Here is a 25,309-nt window from a genome sequence, read left to right as displayed (position 1 = left end):
TTCTCAATGCATTGAAATAGGGCGATATAGTCCTCCAACCTATCCCCGGAAGACAAACCAAGCCTTCTTCCCACATGACCGACTGCTTCTCTGATCCAATGCTTGTTGGCGATTTTTTTCGAGGAGCTCCGATCTGTTGGGATCCGATATCACTAGAGTTGAAGATTCCTGGGGAATTTGGGGAAGTTCTGCACTCATCTGCAGAGGTTCTGCATCAATCGCCTCTCTGGAAGGGATATCTTGGAAGAGAGTTATTGGGCCGAAGTCTGAATAATCATCTCCGGGGATAGAAGGGGTCGGAGGGGAAGAGGGGCGAGACTGGAAATCAGAAAGATTAGACATCTCTCCCTTGAGTACTTAGAATCACCTGGAGATTGAAGAGGAGGTAGGAGGAGATTTGAAATGGTGATGGGTTGGGAGGGTGTTATGGAGTAGGAGGGGATGGGAAGAGGATGGGATGGCGAAGCTGAATTGGTAGGGTTAAATGAATCCGAACCCGAACCTGATTTGGAATTGAGATGTCCGACGTTTGGAGGGGAAGCTCGCACGTGAGATAAGGTTAAGTGACACGTGGATCGAGGATGCAGCACGTGGATAAGAGGTGGGCTCGAGGAAATGACTCAATGTGACACGCGTCGGGCGGAGGAAGAAGGGGGGGCTTCGAAAAGAGAGCGATTAATACTCTCTGCAGAGGTGGGGAAATGTGGCCTACTCTCGCGATTGGACGGGTCATGATCAACTGGAGGCGAGTTGCCTTCCGCTGCAAGGGAGCCACATGTTGAGCACTCCATTGTTCTCGCCCCATACAGGAGATCTCGGGGATTGGCAGCCGTAGGCGGAGATGATCGAAGTCGTTCGGATGATCCATGTGTCCCTTGGACGGTGTGGATGCAGTCACCTTCCCCGATGACAGCTGGTTGAAAGACCGGAGATAGATTTGGTGGTCCGCTGGAGTATGAAGGCACGGTGCATCTCTGGATTGTCGTCGAAGGATCCACCGCTGGAGATGGAGGGCCCTCCCTAACACGCCAGAAATAACCCTAACGTGGGTATGGATTGTTGGAACTCTCACAGTAAATCGGAAGGTCAATCATCCGATCATCAACCAAGATTTTGAGGATGGGGGGTTATAGGGGGATCCCTTCTTCCTTCTCACCTTCACCCTGATGACGGTGAGTTCTTCCCCGATTTTCGTCTTGGGATCTAACTCGAGGAAAGAACCAAATCCGGTTGCCACCGACATGAAAAATGCATCGGACCATAGTTCCAAGGGAACTCCCCATATTTGAATCCATGCGTTCTCCATACCGAATATGGAGAAATGTTCCCATTTAAGCACTTTAGCAACAGGACCTCCAGAGTGAAGGTGACCGCCATAAGGATCATCTTCGGGTTAAGTCCTGGACAAACCTTAACCCATTATTCGTGATAACCTAACAGTTTAATAGTGTAGTTGCCCAGATGAAACCCAGTAGTCTCTGCAATCCAATCTTTCACTTGAGAGATATAGGCTTCTCCTTTACTGATGATAACCATAGTCTCCGAGAGGTCTGCACTAGCTGAATCAAAGGATTGGCTGATATGTAAAATGTGGTCATTGGCGACGGGCTTGAATGAGGGAGGAGGGGGCGACATGGGGTGTAGGGGGTGCGCAGGGTCTGACTGGTCAGAATTAAGTTGCAGAAGAGCATCTCTAAATGAACGCTGATCAGTTTTAGCCAGAAGGGGGAGAGAAACCTTAGGACGATATTCTGAGAGGGTAGCAGGGATGGGACCCTTTCTCTGTTGGGACAGACGTTTGGGGCCAAAGTGGGCCCTCTGTACCAGGATAGGGCGACCGCCATATTTTGTCCCGTGCAACATTTCCATTGCTCTTGCTAGCTCCATCTCTGAGGACATTCTTACCAACGCAAAATCCCTGGGTAGGCCACTGGAATGGTCCCTGGGCATGACCACATCCATGACCGCTCCAGCTCGGCCGAACACCCTAGAGATATTAATGCGGAGCCATCCCCCTGGGTAACCTTTGACAAACAGAGTGGGGTAAGAGTCTCTCTTTCGTGCTGAGGAAGACGGACCCGATCGGACTCTACGGGAGACCTACTTCCAACCTCGATCCGTGGGGATTTCACCTTCTTCCAACTCCTCGACTGTAACTTCAATGGGAGCCAACCCCTTAGATATGGAAACCTTGTGAGATGATCCCACATCGATCGTTGCTTTGGATGAATCAGAGCAAGAATCGCCCCATCTGTGGGGGCAGACACTCGCCCGCATGCTCGCCTGGATTCCTCTCAAATCCAAATCCCCATCTGGTGGTGCAGGACTTAATAATTCGAATAATTGGTGCCCATTGGTGTCCTTTACAGACAAATGATAGATAAAGAAGGAAAAGAAAAGAAAACAAGCTTTATCACTAACCATTATAGAACAATCAAGTATGGTTAAAGCTTAAATGCTTGTTTTAGTGTGACTAATTCTACTTCATCTTATTTGCAGAGAAGATAAACTACCAAGCAGAATATCAATAACCCTATGGTGTCCCTTACAAACAAATGATAGATAAAGAGGGAAAAGAAAGAGAAAAAGAAAACAAGCTTTATTGCTAACCCTGATAGACAATCAAGCATGGTGAAGCTAAATGCTTGTTTAGTGAGACAAAAGGTAATATAGAGAGGACAGGTTGGTGGGAACCTCATGTTAGGAGTGCAGATTGCTATACTCTTTGCTGCAAACCTTGTTGAAGAGGATTCATCGCTTGTGTGTGGTCCCACTTGCAAGAGTAATAGGGGCAATATTGACAACATTCAAAGGGAAGAAGCCTCGCTCGAATCCAATCTCGACTTTGTGAAACAAATTGGGGGAATCTCCCAACATAGAAGGCCCAGAGGTGAGGTGATCAAAAGTTCGGCCTTAGCGGAGAAATCAATGGAGGAGCCAGTCAAGATAGTAGTGGTAGACGGTAGGCCTAGCTTTGACAAAGCGATCTTAGAGGTGATTCCGATTATTGGGTAGTGGCTCAAAGCGATAATCCTTTCGATAGTGGTGGTGGATAATTTCCAGGATCACTCTTTTAAGTTCTATGACCCTGGAGACGAGGGATTCCAATGTTTGGGAGCCTCGAAGCTGCTCGGAGTAGTCGAATTGAAGAACACCATATCTAATCTGGTTCAAGGAAACATGTAGAAAATGGGACCGATAAGTAGCAGAGAAGGCTCATCATAGTGAGAACCTTTGTGAAATCCAGAGCTCAATGTTAGGGCGAAATAGAGGATCATTCTAGTCAGTTGATGGCGGCTATTTCTATTCCAAAATTCGGGGAGGTGCTCAAGGTAAGCCTGATCCGGAGCACAATTTTGGTTAGCCATCTCGTGCAGAGTATTACGTAGGACACATCACTTAATGGCGGAGAGGCAAGGGTTGTTTCTGTTTCTCTTTTTGATTTAAGGGCAATTTCGAGCTCACGGAGTAACATGGCTCATCGTAAGCGATGGATTAGGGATGCCATTGGTTATGTTGGAAGGATGGTGGGTGTTTCAGGGCAAGTGTGAATAATTGGTGTTGAAATCCTCCATAAATTATGATAAAGGGAGAGGGGCCTTGAAAGAGGGTCCAAGTGGGCAAGGGGAGAAAGTGAGTGATCCATGAAGCTGATCTCATGGAATATAAGGGGGGCTGGAGTGTCCACATAAAAGAAGCCAAATTAAGGGTTTTGAAACCAATAGAAGGTGGGTGTGGTGGCATTCCAACAAACAAAAAATGCAGTTGATAGGTAATGAGGTTATTGATTATTTGTGGAGAGGATCAAATAATAGTAGTATGGAATTCTAATGAGTGGAGTAAGATGGATTGGTGGGCAGGTCAGATCTCAGTCTCCATTCTCTTAAAGAATGTTTCAAGTAATTTTTCAGTGGGTCATAACAACAATGTATGGTCCAAATGCCTCGGCATTGAGACAATCATTTTGGCCAGAATTGGATCAAGTTAGAAATAGATGGCCCGGTCTGTGGTGTGTGGGGGCATTTAATGTGATAAGATTCTCTTTCGTGAAACTAATGCATAGGCATTTTCACACTGGGCTTGGGTGGGGTAGCCTGTGGGATGCGGGGACACACTCGGGATGGGCGGCCCGTGTGAGGCAGGTGGCTCGTGTGAAGCGGTACCCATGTGATGTGGGGCCCACGAGGGGGGTTCAACCGAAGTCTTAACTCATGGAATGTGGGGCATGAGCTATGAGATAAATGGATTAATTCACCATGCTCTATCAGTTTGAGCTTTTAGAGCAAATGGTTAAGTTCTGCATCAAAGTGGTATCATAGCGGGAGATCTCGTGTTCGAGACTCCTCATCGAGGGTGATTAATGCATGGGCATTTTCATATCGGACTCGGGTGGGGTAGCTTGTGGGATGTGAGGACACACTTGGGGTGGGCAGACCGTGTGAGGTGGGTGGCTCATGTGAGGAGGTACCCATGTGATGTGGGGGCCTGGGCTATGAGATAAAGGGATTAATTCGCCATGCTCTATTAGTTTGAGCTTTTAAAGCAAATGGTTAATTGTCCAACATCAGAAGCTTAAGGTGGCAAGATCGCTAAAAGCATGAGGGACTTTTTTGATAGGGCGAATATGAATGACATGATTGATCTTTCCTTAGGAGGGGTGAAATTTATATGGTCCAACGGACGAGCATCTTGTAATGTCAAAGCTACACTAATTTTTTGTCTCATTGCAATGGATGGAGGCTTTCTCCTCTGTAGAGCAAAAGGGCCTTCTGAGGCCATTGTCAGATCATTTTTCCATTATGTCGGAAGTCGAGGAAGAAGAGTGGGGTCCTATGCCTTTTTGTTTCAAGCTTTGTGGCTTGAAGAGGGCTTTGTGCAATTGGTGAAAGACTAATGGGGATCTTTTGCAATATAAGGATGATGATCAAGTTAAAATGTTGAAAGGAAAAAAAAAAAAAACAATGGAAGAAATATACTTTGGCTTCCTTGAAAAGATGAAAGATGACATATTACAGGAAAATCAATCATTAGACATAAAAGAAGAATCCAAAATCAATTCTCAAAAGGAGAGGCAAGAGTGGGCAGACCTTATTATGGCATACCAAAACAAGATTAAAGAATAGGAAATCAAATGGAGGCAATGGTCGAGAGCGGTTTAGCTCAAAGAGAGAGACAAAAATACAAACTTCTTCCATATGATTGCAAGCGCAAGACGGAGGAACAATCACATTCATAGTATCAGTGTTAATGTGGAAAGAGTAGAAAAGGAGCAGCTTTTTGATCCAATTGTTAAGTTCTAGTCAGAGCTTTTAAGAGATGAGGGTCGGGATCGTCCCTAGTTAGATTCATTACAATTTCTGCATATATCAAGTAAAGAAGCAAATATTCTAGAGAAGCCGTTCGAAGAAAATGAAATCAAAGAAGTGATTTGGTCCTTTGGAAAGGATAAGGCCTCGGGCCCATATGGTTTTCTGATAGCCTTTTACCAAGTGTTTTGGGACGAGGTCAAATTTGACCTTTGTGAATTTGTGTTAGAGTTCTACGCCACAAGTTGCCATGCTGTGGATTTGGGAGTGATCTTCATAGCTTTAATTCCCAAGAAGGAAGGAGCAGAGCGCATGAAAGACTTCAGACCGATTAGCCTGATAGGAGATCCTTACCAATGTTGTCAAATCGCATATGCGATTGTATGCGATCAGCATATGCTGTTCGCATATGCGATCGCACAATTGCATATGCCATGGCATATTTTTTTATAAAATAATAAAAAATTTAAAAATGAAAAAAAATGAAAAAAAAATCTTAAAAAAAAAGGAAAAACTTGCCTAATTAGTACACATGATTGGATTGAGTTATTTTACTTATTTCATTATAGTTTGAGTGTTTCATTAAGTTTTATATTTAATTACTTATAATATATTATATAAATTTTAACAAAACAATCAAGCTAAATTAAAAGAGAACTAATTATTATAAACTTCGAGCAAAGAAATTTTACTGATAAATGGATAACTTGAAACAACTTACAAGTTGTAACTTACAGCTTAATCTACAAAAAGTAAGCACAACTTATAAAATACAAAAAATAAACATACTTGAAGTAATTGTAGAGAGATTAGAGTAAGAGAGAGAGTAAGAGATTTAGTGCTTTGGAGTAGAGAATAGTGAAAGTGGAGGGGATATGAGTGCCTATTTATAGGAAAAAGTTCTCCAAATTGAAAAAATAAAAAATAAAAAAATTGCTTCCACTCTGATTATTAGGAAATATGCGATCGCATATTGGCCGCATATAAAAGTATGCCATGGCATACTTGCCAGGATCGCATATGCCATGATGGCATATGCGATTCGATCCACAGTATGCGCATATGTGATCGCATTTGACAACAATGGTCCTTACAAGATCCTTGCTTCCTGATTTTGAAATGTTTTGGGGTTAGTTATTTCGGAGGTTCGGGGAGCTTTTGCACATGGTAGACAGATTCTGGATGGGGCGCTAGTTACTCATGAATACTTTGATTCCAGGTTCAAGGAAAAGAAAAAAAAGGGTTATTTGCATACTTCATCTAGAAAAAAAAAACTACGACCACGTGGATTGGGCATTCATAGACCGTATGCTTGATAGACTGAGTTGTGGCCGAAAATGGAGAAGATGGATGCAGGAATGTGTTCAATCAGCTAGGTTCTCAACGATAGTCAATGGATCGCTGAAAGGATTCTTCAAAAGCTCGTGAGGCATTCAACAAGGGAATTCACTCGTTCCATTTATATTTGTGTGGTGGCAGAGGCTCATAGCAGAATTCTGGAGGTTTAGTCTATGGTTTCCGAGTGGAAAGTGCAGAGTTTCAGATATCTCATCTTCAACTTGCAGATAATACATCCTCTTTTGTGATGGATATGCTGTTCAAGTAGATAAATATGAGGAAAATTGGTAGATGCTTTGAAGTGGTATTAGGCTTGAAGGTAAATATCCAGAAAAGTGAGATTTTGAGGATAAGAATGTCTTCAAATGAAGTTATGCACCTAGTGGAAGTATTTGGTTGCAAAGCAGGTCATCTCCCATCGACATATCTTGACCTTCTGTTGTGCATTGCCAAACTAGCAAATCACTTGTGGGATAAAGTTATTCAAAGAATGGAAAACTAGTTATCAAGTTGGAAGAGGTGATTATCTATCATTTGATTAAGGCAGCTCTGTTTAACATGACTGCATATTATGTCCCTTTTCCAGTGCCCCGGAAAATTGTTGAATAGAATTGATAGAATTTGGTGAGATTTCCTATGGAAAGGTTTAGAGGACAAGCAATAATCTCATTTGATGATGTGGGAGGTGTCTGTAAGCCAACCAGGGAAGGAGGTGCTGTGATAAGAAATCCAGAAGTCATGAATATGGCTCACTTGGATAATGGGTGTGGAGATTTGGGTAAGAGGGGAGCCTTTTGGAAAAGGGTGATAGTAGTAAAATCAAAGTATTAGAAAATGGTTGCACAACAATCGTTACATAACAATAACAGTGGGAACCGTAATGTGTTATGGGGCCATAACGGTCATTATAGGAAAAATGGTCCGTAACAGGGGCCAATACAGGTTTTTTTTTTTTGTTAAAGATTGTAAGGGCCGTCACAACTCGTACCGTAACTGTAACAACGGTAGCCATTACGGCCGCCATTACCATTGTTGAATAACTTAAGAGTAAAATACAGAGAAGGGCCAGGGGATGGTTCACAAAACAGTCGTCTCGATGTAGAGCATCAGTGGTTTGGAACGCATTAGCTGGATTGGTTGATGAATTTAAGAAAGGAGTATTCTTCTCTATCAGCAACAAGACTCAAATAAAAATTTTGTCGGGTACGCAGTATTCAAATAGACACCTTCATCAATTTTCCCTAGATTAGCCACCATTGCCGTAGACAAGGAAGCTTGTGTTGCCTTTCAAAAAAAAAAGGAAGCCTGCATTTCAGAGTACGTGTAAATGGTGGGGGGTCAAGTGTTATGGACACCTTTATGTCACAAAACTTTCTTGGTAGAAGCGGCAGAGTAAATGGCGACATTGTTGGAGGTTCTTCATACCAAGCAACCATCTCCAAATGAGCAAGACTTGTGGGTGTGGAAATGGGAGAAGAATGGGGGATTTTTTGTTAGATCGTTCTATGATGCTGTCCTCATTCAAGGTGGGAGGGGAGTTGGGAACCCGAAAGGAGGAGGTTTAGTGATATAGAGGGCCGCCTAGTGTGGTCGCTTTTGCATGGTGGGCCAAGGTGATCACTATAGATAACCTCCAAAAGAGAAATATGATCATACCCAATGTGTGCATCATGTGTGTGCGTGAGGCAGAAATAGTAGACCATCTATTTACTCACTGTCCCTTCTCGAGAGAGATTTGAAATCATTTTCTTGAGCTATTTCAGTGTTGTTGGGTGATGCCAGAGTCCATTGATACGCTGGAAAGGGGATGGGTTCATCCTAAAAGGTTAATTCCTTTGGAGGCCATCATTTTTGGCAGTGTTATGGTTGATCTAGATCGAGCGCAATGAGAGATTCTTCCAGAGTAGCCAAAAATGTCATATGGAAGTCTTCATGAAAGCTAAGAGGGATGCCATTTCTTGGGCTTTGTCTGTTAAATCCTTAGCGTGTTCCTGCCAAGGTATCCCAAATCGGTTACGTTTCGGCCGTAACGGCTGATACGTAACAGTAATGGTATCAACCGTTACGCGATTCGGCCCCGAAACGGGGCACCTCTGTTTTTTGGGTTCGTAATGGCCGTTACGGCCCATAACGGCCGTTACGATACCGTAACAAACGTTACGGTCCATAACCCTAAAGAAAAATGAAAAAAAAAAAAGGGTAAAAAAAAAGGGAAAAAAAAAAAAAAAGATACCTTTTTTTTTTCTTTTCTTTTCTTCTTCTTCTTCTTCTTCTTCTTCCTCTTGTTGCCCTCCTCCTCCTTCTCCTCCTCTCTCTCTCTCTCTCTCTCTCTCTCTCTCTCTCTCTCCCCCTCTTTTTCTTTTCGGTTTCCCTCTCTCCCATTTTTTTCTTTTGAAATTGGAAGTGGATTGACTGGTGTACCCCACACTAGTATGGCTGTTGTAGGTACGTGTCATGCTAAGACGAGCGCTGACACTCCTCGAGCTCCGAGTTGTACGAACGGTTCAAAGGAGATCAAAGTTACATGGGCTCCACAGTGATGTATTTATTATATCTACACCGTTCATCTATTTTTAAATATCATTTTAGAGCATTAGCCAAAAAATGAATCGTATCCAAAGATCGTCTGGACCACACCAAAAATAGCAGCGGAGATGATGATTTTCACCGTTAAAAAATTCATAGGCCCACCATAACGTTTATTTTCCATCCAATCTATTCAAAAGGTCAAAAAGACCTGAATGAAGAGGAAAAACAAATTTCATATTGATCCAAAAGTTCTGTGATCCCAAAAGGGTTTCAATGGTAGACGTTCAATCCCCCACTGCTTTTTGCAGTGTGGTCCACTTGATAATTAGGTCTGTATTATTTTTCGTGTCAAGCCTTAAGACGAGCTCGTCAAATGAATGAACGGTTTAGATATAACACACACCTCATGATCGGGCCTACAAGACTTACTAACGTCAATACAGGTATGTCAGTGAGTACACGTCGCACAATTTAATAAAATGTACACGTGCCACCTGGCCCCACCATGATGTATTTATTTTATCCATGCTGTCCATCCATTTTGCCACATCATTTTAGGTTATGATTCAAAAAATTAGTAAGATCCAAATCTCAGGTGGACCACAGCATAGGAAATAGTGGTTATAGAATGCTCACCATTAAAATTTTCTTAGGGTCCACTGTAATGTTTATTTTCCATCTAACCTGTTAATAGGGTCACACTGACGTGGATGGTGTGGATATAACACATTTATCACGGTGGGGCCCAAAAAACTTTGACACTTGTGTGCTACACTTCACAATCCGAGTCCCGCCTAATTCGAGCTTTGGATCTGCCTCATTTTTGGGTTCATGCCCTAAAATTATTTGGCAAAATGGATGGACGGTGTGGATATAACACATTCATCACAAGTGGGGTCTAAAAAACTTTGACACTCGTGTGCTACACTTCACAATCCGAGTCCTACCTAATTCGGGCCCTTAAAAAATTGTACACGAGACATGTATTAACTTAAAATTTACCAATTAAATTATGGACTGTAATTGCTAACTCAAAATGCTAAAATCAAATTGTTTGAATAGTTTTAGTTGTTAATTTGTGGACGCTTATTTTTTAAAATAGGGCCTTTTGATTTTTTATTTTTTTTTCATGATTCACTATCCAATAAATGTCCACCAATTCACAAGTGGGATAATGCCAATAAATTGCATGAATTTGAGGCTGATTTAGGGCACATGGCTTGGTCCTCCAAGTCAGCCCCAAATTGGCAACGCGATCTACCTAAATTTAATTTCATTTTTTAAAAGAACTATTGGGAGAAATGATATCAAATTGTTAAGTATATAAATTAAATATTTTGAAAATTAAATATATGAATTTTGTAGTCAAATTCAGGTTATCTGGTTCATAAATTCATCAGACAGTCCGATACAACTTCTCACCAAAGAGTGGACCGTTACACCATCATAAACATATTCCAATTTATAAATGAATGCATATTTGGAATGCTTAGAATATTCCAGATTTAATCCATATTTTTTCATATTTTTTTGGTTTTTTTTTTTTTTTTAAAAGCACCGTTACGGGCCGTTACGCCCCCGTATCGCCGTTACACCCCCGTATCGGTATCGGTCTGGGAGGGCACCGTTACGCCAACCGATATCGATACGGGATACCTTGGTTCCTAGTGCCTTTTTTATTCCTTTTGGTTTTATTAGTAATTCTTAGTGAGGAATTCTTAGTGAGGATGCCCTTTCTCCCTTTTAATAAAATTCAGCGACTTCTCAAAAAAGGAAAGTCAATGGTCAAAAAGTGAACTCCGTCTCTTAAAAGGTGTGGAAATGAGGATTATCAAGTTTTTCGAAGGAAACTGAAAACACCCTTTTTTAAGGAAAATCTTGGAAAGGAAAACAGTTTTTCATAGGTTTACTTTATTGTCGCAATCGGCAACACACCACATATATGGAAAGCGTTTCTTTTCCACTATTACTTTTTTGGATTCCACCAATCCAAACATGCTGGTAGCAAAAACAATAAAAACTGTGAGCTTTTTCCATGCGTGCTCTGTTTTTGGGCCTATAGTTGGAGTTGCCGAGAAAACAAGATTTTCCAAACTAACGCATGAACAGCAAAATGCATTAAATCTTTCTCTGGCCTGCTGGATTTTATGATTACATGTTCAGGGGTGCTGGTATTCGTGATTTGATATTGGCATTTTACTCAAAGCCAGTTGCTTCATGGAATTTATCCGTGTTAAAACTTGATTGCTTATATCAGTAATTTTAAAAGTAAGCTGATGCCATCTTGTTTAGATGTCTGAATCATTCCACCAATTAGTTGCAGTTTTTGTGTCAGATAATATTGTACTGACACGAATCTGGATTTGTTTCATCAGGAAGGTTTTGGTCGATACCTGGATATGCATGAATTGTTTAATGAGTACATCAACTCTAAATTTGGAGAGAACATTGAATACTCTGCTTACTTGGATGTGTTTCCACAAACACATAAGATTCCCAGGAATCTGAAGATGACAAGGTAACCTTCTGGCTTTTACTTCTGTCAGAACAGTTGAATGTATTTGGGGACTTTCTACATGTCCATCTGCATCCTTTTATAGTAATCACTATTAAATTGATGTTTTTCAGCTTATGGCATGTTCTGTGTTTCCAGGAAGTACAGGGACTATTTGGAGCATTTTCTGGAGTATCTAATATCTTTTTTCATGCGGACAGAACCCTTGCAAGACCTGGATAGAATTTTTCAAAAGGTTATCATTCTGTCTTTTGAAAGTGTTTGGATTGTTTCCATACACTTTATCTTGCTTACTACTATGGTGAAATTTTCTGTATTTGCATTTTCTAAAACTGATTATGGACACAGCTGCCTAGATACAGGGCATGTGACATGCTTTTTTTCACTGCCTAAGATTGTTCAGCCTTTGCTTGCTGGCTGAAAAGCCGTTACTTGAGCTAGGTCAAATGTGACAACCTGCTCTGAGACCATGACGAACTTGAGAGCACACATGATGTGCTTCTCTTTGATAAAAAAGTGAAATGTGAAGGTCCAGTCTCTTAGTATGAAAGTGAATACAACAAGGGGCCTGACCCAATGTAGATCCAACTTTCCATTCACTCATGGGATCCAGATGATCTAGGTGGGGACCACCATGGCTCCTCTTGTCTTGAGAATGTCAAGCTCCATCAACTACATGACACTCAGTTTTTGTCTCAACTGACAGTGCAATTATCTTTCAGAAAAGAAAGTATGTCACAGCCCGATTATAACAGTTGCTGCTTGGGTACTCTGTACCGGTTCCAGAGTGGGAATGTACATTCATTACACCATCCTACAAGCATGTGAACATCCTTGGAGTTGTTTGCAATCTGAAACTGTCTGTTGTAGGTTTAGGGAGAAATCAAGATTGTATGATGTCCCGAATTTATTGCATGTATGGAGTTAAAAGGATACTGATAGCTGTGAAAAGATAAAGGGACAGACCTTTCACTGGACAGTTTCCTACCTTTTTACATCTTTACTACCACATAAAGCAACAAATGCTATTCTTAGTGTGGACTTTATCAGAAACTTTGGGTCTTTTTGTAAGGTATTTTCAGGAATATCTTGCAAAAAATAATTAAAAACCACATTAACGGAATAAATAAATAAGTGTTAGAAACTAAGGGTGTGTTTGGTTGCACCAAATATCATGAAATTTCATCATATTTTGCACAAAATTAGACTGATTAATCATGAAATCGAATGATATTTGGTGCAACTGACTGCACCCCAAAAAATCATTCCCAAAATGGAAATTTCCAATATTTTCATTTTTTAAATACCATGAAACATCGCGGAACTTTAAAATGCTGCCAATGATTTTCAATGCGGTACCCAAAAGGAACCAAATATCATTGATAGTCAGTTGCTTGTCATTTGGAAGAGCCGAGTCATATCATTGGAGGACCGAATTTCAGTGACTGGACTCTGGACTCGGGGCCCATGTTTAAGTTCTTCAACTAAGGTCAAACCGAGCATCAAATAATAATGCCAAATTAACAAGGATTACATGGAGCTTCTAAAGGATACTGCTGCTCAAGATTCACTGACTTTTGGAACCAGAGTAATGGCGATTCTGAGATATTTTTTGGTCCTGTTGCAGGTTGAGACTGAATTTGAGGAGCTCTGGGCAGATGGTAAGGTACTTGGTTGGGAAAACAAGGGTTTAGAAAATGGACATCTTTCTTCTCAGGAGTCTGTAATTGATCTTGACTACTACAGTAGTGTTGAAGAGCTACTGGAAGTTGGTCCGGAAAAGTTAAAAGAGGTGGGAGTCTCCTTGCTTTCCATGCCAGAGTCTGTAGCCTCTGATTTCAAATGCTGCATCTTTCCAACTCTTTTTTTTTTTTTTTTTGGTGCCGAGTATTTGCACATCTCCCAGTAAAGATATGGGTATTTTAGTACTACACCTCTTCATTTTGGGTCTTTTGATGCTTTTTATACTTTGGCTACAAGATGGTCACATATCCTTGAATCATGTTCACCATGCTCTTACGATAGCTTACTGAAAATTTTCATGCCTGGTCTCTGTTGCATTTTGGATTCACCAGCATTTTATATCTCATAGACTGCAAATATTGTGTCGAAGTGGATGCTTTCAACTGAAGGTTCAAATAGGTTTACTAGGCATCATGTAATTTCGCTTGGGATTCTTATCATCTTGAGAGAAGAAAAAAATGGGAAAGGCTTCTTAAGTTTTAAATATTAGCGTCATATGAGAACTGCCATAATTGCTATTGCTATTGTTTTTTTTTTTTTGGATGTTGATTAGCACTAGGCCCTTCAATGCATCCACATTGAACTCGTTAAGTGAGAGCCTGCAGACTTGTTCATTATTACGCTTTTGATGATTGCCACTTTATGTGGGGTGCATGCTTATTGTCTTTGTTGAAGTTCATGGTAATGCTATTCTTAATTTGATCTTTGAACTGCCTTCATGTGGGATGCCCATCTGTTATATCTTTGTTATCTTTTGAACTTCCATGGAAAGGGATTTTTAATTCACTTATTAAGTATCCTTGAAAATTATATGTCAGTTTGTTATTTGCAGTTTAAGGTACTCTCCTACTAATTTTGATGGTGTTTGTCAGGCACTAGCAGCTCTAGGACTAAAAACAGGTGGTACAATTCAGCAACGTGCAGAGAGGCTTTTTCTTACAAAGGTAATTATGCACCAGATTTGTAAGCTGGATGAAAACTGCAGCATTCCTTTATTGGTTTCTTTTCTTTTCTTTTTCTCCTAATCAATACAGCCCTCTGAATTTAGAAATATGCCGTTTATTGTGGTGATAGGATAGTATGTTCTTTTCCGCAAGTTTCTTCATAAGACTCCTTTCGGAAATACCTACTCACTGTTGTTATTGGTGTTGACCTCTATGCCTCTCCATCCTCTGTGTTCCTTTGTACAGCACACTCCTCTCCAGGAACTGGACAGAAAACATTTTGCCAAGGGCTCACGTGATTTAGAGAAAAATAATGCTGCTTCACAGGAAGATAGTTCTGCAAAAGAAATTGCCCTGATGGAGGTTAAGATCCAAAGGCTATGTGAATTGTTAAATGAGGTTTGCCCTTCATATTTATTTAGAACTGTAATTGAGTTTTCCTTGTACCTTTAGTAATGCTCCTAATGCTTGCTGAAGGATTTCAGTTCTGTGTTGGCTCTCCCGTTTATGAGATTCTTTTGTGAGCATGTGCAGACGATAGCGCAAACTAAAGAAAACGTTGAAAAGAAACAGGCTTTGACATATGAGGAAATGGAAGCAGAGCGTGAAGAGGTGATGTTGCATTTACTTTCAAAACTCCTCAGCTATCTCAGTTAATATTCTTATGCAGTAAATAATATGAGAGAGAGTACTAATAATCCACAAGCTGTCTGTACGGATGATTTTTGTGCAAGACTTTCTGATTCTTCTCTTAATTTTTTTACTGGGGATTTTTCTTAATTTCTGACTTTTTTGCTGATTGGGGATTTATGCTCAATAGATTGCAATTCAAAATGATTTCCAGACCATTTGTCATTCAAGAGCACTGGAGTGATACGTTAACTTACATCCTTAATTGTTCACCTATAGCAACCCGCGGTAAGCACTCCAGCAACAGTCTGCACACCATGGTTGGGAAAAACCCCTATAATTTATCAACTTCCAAACATGGCAGATGCAGAGCTGCTTTTTTTTTTTTTGGAAAGGTGAATATACACACACTCTTACACCCACACAAACACCACATGAAAGGTGAATATACACACACTCTTACACCCACAACCTCAGAGTGGAAACACACAGTGTCTACCACTGAGCCATGAGTAGAGCTTTAGAACCTGAAAAGAGTGAAAACATCCAAATTTCCATCAAACTGTGATGATTCTTGGTCTCTTTTTTAAATTTAAAATATTGGATGCCCTGGAGTATATAAATTTTTTGATGTATAACCATTGGAAATTCTGATTCAGCAATTTAGTGGATAACCATAGCCATTCTGATTCAGCAATTTAGTGGATAACCATAATCGAGCTATAATAGCTTGTTTTTCGAACTTCTTTGCTGTCATGATTGCCTGGGCAGCAGAAGAAACTCTGTTAAGTTGGATTACTATCTTTACCAGTTGTGATGGCAGCGATGTGATATCATACTTCCCTCCTTGTGGCCTCATTTCTTTACGGCATTTTGACAAACGTTTCAATTAATAATATATGGAAGAGTGAAAACAGATGTGAATAGGCTGGCAGTGTTGGAACAACCAGAATTTTATATAAAAAGTAAAACTGTATTTCTCTAGTTCATTATTTTCTGGGATCCATGCCTCACACAACTTTCGGGCCTCTTTTTCCTTTTGACATCATAATCACAGCCTTCACCCAGCTATTTGGTGTTGGCTGTGTTGATCGTGTATCATTCTTCATATTCAAAACAACAATTCACACGAGTACTTGGCAAAAGTTCAATGACACTGCTGCCTACATGACCGTCAACCCTCCTTTTGCCTGGACTGGAGATTGGCTGGCACATCCCTTCTGGACGGAGTTTCTTTTTACTTGAGTTTTTGGAGTGACTATTCCGTTTCTATTGTCAAATGAAGAGAAGCAGGTTGATGTATATAGGTTCGAAGCATTAACTGATATCTGCACTCAACAACCATATGATTAGTGCATGTAGACGGTTGATAACTGGATTGGTAGAGGCAAGGTATGCCAAAATGGTTACGTATTACGGCCATTACGTAACATCAACAGTGGTAACCATTACACATTAGGGAGCCATAACAGCCATCACAGGGGAAAAAAAAAAAAAAAGGCCCATAACAGCCTCATAATGGGCCAAAACAAATTTTAACAGTGGTGGCCATTAGGGCAACTGTTACCATTTTGGAATACCTTGGGTAGAGATGATGGTCTTTTTGGTAAAGAAATGGGTAACTATTTGGAAGAGGAGGAGAGTCGCATTTTGTAGGTGAGGCACAAGTTTTGGGTGAATGACATTGCACAGTAGGGTTTTGCTTTTTCTTTCTTTCTTTTTCTTTTTTTCTTTTGTTGAACTTGCAAACGAGTCTAAAGTAGGTTCCTTGCAACACACACACACACAAACACACACACACACACAATATATATATATATATATATATATATATATATATATAGGGAAAAGGTTCTATGGGGTCAAGCTCATGGGAACTTCCCATGAGGTCAAGCTGTGTGGGCCCCACTGTGATGCGTGTCAACCATCTACCCCATCAATCAGATGCACCATTCCATGGTGGGCCTGGGGCTTAAATATCAAGTCAATCCGTGACTTATGTGGGCCACACCACATACAAAAGTTGAGAGGGGTTACCCTCCACTAAAACATTCATAATCATTTGTTGGGCCCACTGAGATATGGTTCACAAATCTAGCCCATCCATTATGTGTGTCCCACTTGGATGAGGGGTTAGACCAAGTTTCAGATGCATCCAAATTTCAGGTGGGCTCCACCAAGTGCTTTTATATGTTTTGGGCATGTCTTCACATGATTTTAGATGGTATGGCTCACCTGAGTTGCGTATACGGCTGATTTTGGTATATCCCATAATTTAAAGGGGACCCATCAAATGCACGGTGTTGATGGTCAACACGCATCACGGTGGGGCCCACACAACTCGACCTAATGGGAAGTTCCCATGAGCTCAACCACATAGAACCTTTTCCCATATATATATATATATATATATATATTTGTGTGTGCGCGTGTGTGAAATGCTCACTTGGGAACCGGTTCTCACGAGAATTTGTGAGCACTTTTTGATACGTGATGTGATCTCAAAATCTGAACACTTGATGCGGCACCCCATGAAACCCTTAGGGCCCAACTTTCAGCTTGATCCAAAATTCTGGTGGGCCGTGGCAAAAGGAAACAACTACCTCCCTTGATTTACCTCTCTTTGCTATGGCCTACCAGAGTTTTGGATCGGGCTTAAAGTTGGGCCCTAGGGTTTCATGGGGTGCCGCATCACGTGCACCATTAGAATTTTGGGCCCAAGACACGTGTGCAAAGGTGGGCACTGGTGCTCACCTAAGAAGGTGAGCATGACTCTCTCTCTCTCTCTCTATCTCTGTCTATATATATATATATATATATATATATATATATATATAGGGAAAATGTTCTATGCGGTTGAGCTCATGGGAACTTCCCATGAGGTTGAGCTGTGTGGGCCCACCCTAATGTCCTAATGTACGTCGAACATCAACACCGTGCATTTGATGGGTCCCCTTTAAATTATGGGATATCATCTAAAATCATGTGGGCCATATCATCTAAAATCATGTGAAGACATGCCTAAAACATATAAAAGCACTTGGTGGGGCCCACCTGAAATTTTGATGCGTCTAAAACTTGGGTCTGACCCCTCATCCAAGTGGGACACACATAATGGATGGGCTGGATTTGTGAACCAAATCTTGGCGGGCCCAACAAATGATTATGAATGTTTTAATGGGGGATAACCCCTCTCAACTTTTGTATGTGGTGTGACCTACATAAGTCACGGATTGAATTGATTTTTAAGCCCTAGGCCCACCATGGAATGGTGCATCAGACTGATGGGGTAGATGTTCAACACGCATCACGGTGGCCCACACAACTTGACCTCATGGGAAGTTCCCATGAGCTCGACTGCATAGAACCACCTTTTCCTATATATATATATATATAAAACTCTCAAGTCCAACTGGTTGGACCACAAGTTATAGCTCACCCAGCTGATAACTTCCAACCAGTTAAGAGCATGTCACATCAAACCCCCTGAATATGTTGGCCCAACCATGAGGATTGGCTAGTTAAAAAATCAGCCCCATCCGCTCAATGGGTAGACCACAACATGGGAAACAATTTCAAGTCTGTGCCATTTGAAAAGTGGATGTGGCTGATTGTTGCTAAAGGCGATCCTCATGATAGGGCCAACCTATTGGATGGGTTGGATGTTCCACACATGTCACAAGTTGGAAGTTATTTAATGGGTGGACTACAAGTCCAACTGGTTGGGCTTTATATATATATATATATATATATATATATATATATATATATCCCAATGCTCAGCTGCGCACAACTCATCACGTGATGTGAGCCCAAAATATGAACAATTCACATGATGCAGCACCCCATGAAACCTCTAAGGCCCAACTTTTACCCCGATCCAAAACTTTGGTGGGCCATGGCAAAAGAAAACAGTTTCCTCCCTTGATTTGCATCTCTCTTTGCTATGACCCACCAGAGTTTTGGATCAGGTTGAAAATTGGTCATCGGGGGTTTCATGGGGTGCCGCATCACATGGACAGTTCGGATTTTGGGCCCATGACACGTGTGCAAAGGTGCGCAGTTGAGCATGTCTCTCTCTCTCTCTCTCTCTCTCTCTCTATATATATATATATATATATATATATATATATATGGAAATGGTACTATGAGGTCGAGCTTGTGGGCAAAAATCAGCCCTATTTGAAACACAGGTGGGCCATACCATTTGAAAACATGGAAAATGATGCCTAAAACATCTCAAGCACTTGTGGGGCCCACCTGAGTTTTGGAATGGCCTAAAATTTCGTGTGACCCCTCATCCTAGTGGGACACACACAATGGATGGGCTAGATGTCAAAACCACATTTCAGGGCCCCATGTGCAATCAGGAAGGCTTTAATGGGTGAGCATCCACTCTCAAGTGTTGTCTGTGGTGTGGTTCACCTTAGTCATGGATTGGCCTAAATTTTTGGCCCATGGCTCACCATGGAAGGGCGCATCTGATTAATGGGATAGATGTCCCTCACAGATCATGGTGGGGCCCACAGAGCTAAGCTTCTCATGAGGTTGAGCTCTGTGGGCACCATCGTGATGTGTGATGGACGTCCACACCATGCATTAGGTAGGTCCCCTCTAGGTTATGGGATATGCCAAAAATCAGCTGTATCCGGAACTCAGGTGCCACGCCATCTGAAACCATGGGAAATCATGCCTTAAACATCTAAAAGCTCTTGGTGAGGCCCACCTGAGTTTTGGAATGGCCTAAAATTTGGTGTGATCCTCATCCAAGTGGGACACACAATGGATGGGGTGGATGTCTAAACCACATCTCACTGGGCCCTATATACAATCAAGAAGGTTTCACTAGGTGGGCATTGACTGTTGTCTGTGTTGTAGCCCACCCAAGTAATGGATTGACCTGAATTTTAGGCATATAGCTCAACATGGAAGGGTGCATCTTATTAATGGGATGGATGTCCATTACACATAAACAGTGGGGCCCGCAGAGCTCGACCTCATAGTGCATTTTCCCTATAGAGAGAGAGAGAGAGAGAGAGAGAGAGAGAGAGAGAGAGAGAGAGAGAGAGAGAGAGAGAGAGAGAGAGAGAGAGAGAGAGAGAGAGAGAGAGAGAGAGAGAGAGAGAGAGAGAGAGAGAGAGAGAGAGAGAGAGAGAGAGAGAGAGAGAGAGAGCATGGTGAGGATGGATAACGATGTCGACTTAGCAATATACTGGTGACAGTCCTCACATAGTGTTGCAAAGGGTTCCCATACCAAATCCTACAACCTAATAAAGGACTTCTATGTTGATGTAAAAGCAAAGGGTGTTGAAAAATCAAAAATAGAAAGCAGACTATTTTATCCTTCAAAAAGGTAAAAATAAAATGATTTGGGATTTTATTAGTGGAGGTAGCTAAAATGTAGCAGACTTGTATCCTGATACGAATCCAGATCTGGAATAGTTTTATGTGATCCATCATCATTATCTAAGCCTTATCCCAATTAATTGGAGTTGACTACATGAATCCTATTCCGCCATTCCACTCTATGAAGGACGAAACCTTCAGTTAGACCGTAGCTCATCAAGTCTTTTCTTACTACTTCCATCCACATCCTTTTGGGCCTTCCCCTTACCTTTTGTGATCTTATTTCCAAAGGAAGGATTTATGGATTGGATCATTATTGCACTTTTATTTTTCCTTCTATATCTATAATTGTTATAATGTGATATTTCTGAAAACTAATAATATCATTTGATATAAATTAGCTTAATCGAGGTTGATAATTTTCATGGAATATCTCTCACATTCTTTTTGCCGTCCTCGATTCATCCTCGATATTTGGTCTGTCAAGCAACATCTGGCCTCGCATTGGGAGGATGGTTTGGTAGGATTGACATGGTTTGGGTCTGCTTGGAAAATGCTTAGAAAAGCCAAGCTCTCACTTTTGCTTGTTGTAAACATATAGTTTTGTCTTAGTTGCTGTTACAAGGAATTTCTTAATGCCAGTGTGCATCTCTTTTTCTTTTTCCTGCTTCTAAACTGTGTCCCAAATAGTTTTGGGTGCTTTTCCCAGTTAGATGTAACTCACTCTTTCATCTGTGTCCCAAGTAGTTTGGGTGCTTTTCCCAGCTAGATTTAACCCACTCTTTCATAGTGGAATGGTGGAACGACCCCAATTAATTGGTATAAGGACTCTCTCTCATAATGCTCCCCAGTCCTGGGAAAAGCAACTCACTCTTTCACTTTCTTTGCGCACTACTATAAATAAATCAATTCTATTATTTATTTCCCTTTCTGATGTCAAGCAGGAAGTGATACAAGCTGACACTGAAAGTGATGAAGAAGAACAGCAGATCTATAATCCTCTCAAGTTGCCAATGGGTTGGGATGGCAAGCCTATTCCCTATTGGCTTTATAAGCTTCACGGTCTTGGGCAGGTTTGTTTACTTCTTTTTGTCATGCATCTATGCCTATAATATGTGCTTGCTTCGTCATTAATGTGAGTTTCTTGTCATTTCCACCATTTCCCACTGAATGCATCTCCATTTTTTTAATGGATGAATGAATCTCCATTGACCCTCACCAATTTTTCCATGTCAAGGCATCATCTACCATCCTTAATTCCCACACTTCTTCCATATCATGAATCGCCTTCCCCATTTCTCTATCATGTTCTCCTTGCTCCATTGCTGCTCATATGGCCATAGAGATGTATAGTTGTATCCAAATCCCAGTTCCTTCCGTTTTCTACCTGTAAAACCACGTAAGAGTACATTGAAGCCTGCTTTGAAAAAGGTTTAAACCAAGCATAAAAGTCTAAGAGACCTAAAACATAAAAGCACTAGGGCCCCCATCCAGATGGCAGACACTGTTGGCTAGCATCATTTGAAATGTATTATCATATGCCATTAATGCATGCATATGCACTACCCTGCTGCTCTTGTGCACATGCATATATTCATGTTGATTCCAGAACCCTTCCTTTCATGCATCCACACACTACACCTGTATGTGCATACAGGCACGGGTAATTCCCATTCATGTGCCCATCAGTACATACAGTTATGTGAGCATGTGCAATCAAAAGAAAGGGGGGCAGTCATTTGCCCATGCATGCAGGAATCAGTTAATGTGATGCATGATCCAGACATTCTCATTGGATTTGTACCAATTCATATGTGCACTTGTGATTATGTATATGGATGGACAACATTATTAAGTTCTTTCATTGTTCTCAAACACAAATCATATCGATTCTTGTCGTTCAGGAATTCAAGTGTGAAATATGTGGGAACCACAGCTACTGGGGACGAAGGGCTTTCGAGCGTCACTTCAAGGAGTGGCGCCATCAGCATGGAATGCGTTGCCTTGGTATTCCAAATACCAAGAACTTCAATGAAATTACATCAATTAAGGTACAATTTTCTCCGTTTTCTTGGAATTGAAAAGGAATCAGTACTTCCCCTTTTCTTTTTTCATTTTTTAAAAACGAAATTCAGTACTTCGCATTTAGGTCGACTAGGACCAATGTCCGGTGTCTTTCCTTACTCTTATGCTGGCCTATTTGATATAATGTAACCTTTTGCAGACATGTCAGCAGCATTCAAAACTTGATTGGGCACTCGAAAACTTACTGAATTACTTCTTATAATAGCTTTGCATTAAGGAATATAAAAAATTACCATCATGCCTTTTAAACTCGAGAAACTCAACAAAGTACTTTAACAAGTTTCAGATCAATTTGGACTCTAGCCTTCTTTGAGTTTTAACCCTTGCTTGGCAGTCGGTCTATAAATAGAAAATACTGGGTGTCTAAACAATAAAAGAGCAAATTGGCTGCAATGAAAATTTTATGGGAAAAATCTTCTTTGGGACTACTTATTGTTGGTGTGTCCATCCTTATAGCCCAGTATCTGTTTGAAGCATCTGTCATTGGGGAAATTGGACTGGTCAGAGTTACTGGGAAGAAAATGATTGGCCCATAATAAAAGATTGTATTGGAGATGTTAAGTTTTCATACAAGATAGGGGTGCAACTCAAGCAGGTTGGTTCAGGTTGAGGGCAACCTGAGTCTAACCCGACATCAAGAGGACACAATCCGCAGCGTGAACCTGAGGTGCCCGACCCAAAGTCCTGTATTCGACCCAACCCAAATACGTGTTATTTAACCTGATCCAAATTTTCTCAACCCGAACCGAACTTGGATTCAACTGCGTTTGTGTTTTTCAAACTGAACCCCACCCAAGGATCTTGAGAACCCAACCTGAACTCTGGTTGGATCGGTCAGGTTTGGATTGACCCAATCCCAAGTGGCAGCCCTAGTACAAGATACTAGGAAGAGAAATTGTTTCTCTTAAACGTTTTAAGAGGTCGAGGCGTGCTCACCTACGCACGTGCGCACCTTTGCACACGTGTCATGGGTGTCGAATCCGAACAGTCCATAAGATGCGGAATCCCATGAAACCTTAGGGGGCGAATTTTCACCCTGATCTAAGCTTCTGGTGGGCCCTAGCAAAGAGAAATTCAAATCAAGGGAAGAAACTGTTTGCATTTTTCATGGCCCACCGAAGTTTTTGATCAAAGTAAAAATTCGTACCAGGGGGTTTCATGAGGTTCTTGTTCATGTGGACCGTTCAGATTTTTGAGACTCATCAGATATGATGAGTTCTCAAAAAAGTTCGTATGTAGTACGTGCGAACTGGTTCGCAGGTGAGCATTTCTGTGTGTATATATAGATAATGGTACTAAGAGGTCAAACTTTGTGGGCTCCACCACAATGTGTGATGGCCATCCACATGTGTCCCCTCTAGGTTATGGGATGTGCCAAAAATCAGCTGCATTTGGTGCTCAGGTGGGCCACAGCATCTGAAACCATGGGAAATCATGCTTATAACATCTAAAAGCATTTGGTGGGACCCGCCTGAGTTTTGGAATGGCCTGGTGTGACCCCTCATCCAAGTGGAACACAATGGATGGGCTGGATGTCTAAACCACATCTCATTGGGCCCCCTATTTACAATCAGGAAGGCTTCAATGGGCGGGCATCCACTCTCAACTGTTGTCTGTGGTGTGGCCCACCTAAGTTATGGATTGGCCTGATTTTTAGGTCCATAGCTCACCGTGGAAGGGTGCATCTGATTGATGGGATGGATGTTTCTCACATATCACAGTGGGGCGCATAGAGCTCGACCTCAAGGGAAGCTCCCATGAGGTCAACCTCATAGTACCTTTTCCCATATATATTGTACTCTAGTAACTTAAAATATCTCTTCTCCATGAATATGATGTATAGTCGCCTACAGTAATTCAAAATTTTATTGTCTGCTTTACTTTCTGTCCACACCCAATGTAATACTCGCATGCCTCACAGTCAGACTCATCTTTGCAGGAGGCAAAGGAGCTGTGGGAGAGAATACAAGAGCGGCAAGGCCTGAATAAGTGGAGGCCTGAACTTGAGGAAGAGTATGAAGACAAGGAGGGCAACATCTACAACAAGAAGACGTACACTGATCTGCAACGGCAAGGCCTCATTTGAGTAGCGGTCCACCAATATCCAATTTCACTCTTTTTTTAATTTGGTGTAGCATTTAGTCGGATGTAGACAAAATTTATGAGGCTGATCAAGTGTTTTGTCCTGTTATCATTTGATGGGGGGGGGTTTCTTGATGTACTTGTAAAAATAGAAGAAAGACTAGGTACTGACAAGCAACATCTAGGGTACAGTGCGGATGTAAAAAAGCAGCAGAATTGAGCTGGGAAGGGGTTTGGAAAGGTGCACCAAATGCAGCATCAAAATCAATCTTGGCGACTGGTTCTTGCTGGGGTGTTGTTTTATTGCCTTCTATTTTAGAGAGTGAGAGAACCGAAAGTACCCTTGTGTAAGGCATCGTATCGATGTGATGTTACACTAAATTCTGTATTGAAAGAAATTTCTTTTCAATTCTGCTTAAACAGGACTTCCATTTAAACTCAAGATTGTGCTCCAGTTTGAGAGAGATGAATAGACCTCATGCTAAAATAATAACTCCAAAACCATGCTGTTCTGTCACCGTTCTCTGATCTATGCATCAAATCGTAGCGAAAAACACCATTGGCCTTGCATCCAGACAATGCCTGACCTGATGATTACATATTTATATGTGGCCGGCAAATGCAGTGTTATGAGTTGATTGTTGCGGCCCTCATGTTGTTTGGGATGTTTTATTGGGCATCTTATTTGCAGATTAGCTTGCCATAGCTATCTGGTTATTGTAGAAATTCAAACTGAATGACCTGCTGCACAACCATACCTTTTTCTTTACAGCCATTAATTTCATTCTTCA

The 25,309-nt window shown here is 41.3% G+C and overlaps 1 protein-coding gene across 1 annotated transcript in view; it reads left to right on the top strand.

Moving 5' to 3' along the window:
* The window catches only part of LOC131241226 (splicing factor SF3a60 homolog), a 31,715-nt gene extending 6,755 nt beyond the window's left edge, over window positions 1-24,960 (top strand). Inside the window, exons 4-12 of the mRNA XM_058239959.1 lie at window positions 11,549-11,691; window positions 11,827-11,923; window positions 13,316-13,480; window positions 14,304-14,375; window positions 14,622-14,774; window positions 14,910-14,987; window positions 21,296-21,424; window positions 22,256-22,402; window positions 24,376-24,960. Coding sequence (XP_058095942.1) covers window positions 11,549-11,691; window positions 11,827-11,923; window positions 13,316-13,480; window positions 14,304-14,375; window positions 14,622-14,774; window positions 14,910-14,987; window positions 21,296-21,424; window positions 22,256-22,402; window positions 24,376-24,522 — 1,131 coding nt within the window. The 3' untranslated portion in view covers window positions 24,523-24,960. The remainder of the gene's footprint in view (window positions 1-11,548; window positions 11,692-11,826; window positions 11,924-13,315; window positions 13,481-14,303; window positions 14,376-14,621; window positions 14,775-14,909; window positions 14,988-21,295; window positions 21,425-22,255; window positions 22,403-24,375) is intronic.
* Window positions 24,961-25,309: the final 349 nt, after the last annotated feature.

This window comes from Magnolia sinica, chromosome 3 (genome assembly GCF_029962835.1).
Source record: "Magnolia sinica isolate HGM2019 chromosome 3, MsV1, whole genome shotgun sequence".
Classification (NCBI taxonomy): Eukaryota; Viridiplantae; Streptophyta; class Magnoliopsida; order Magnoliales; family Magnoliaceae; genus Magnolia; species Magnolia sinica.
This window is presented reverse-complemented; position numbering and strand designations above follow the sequence as displayed.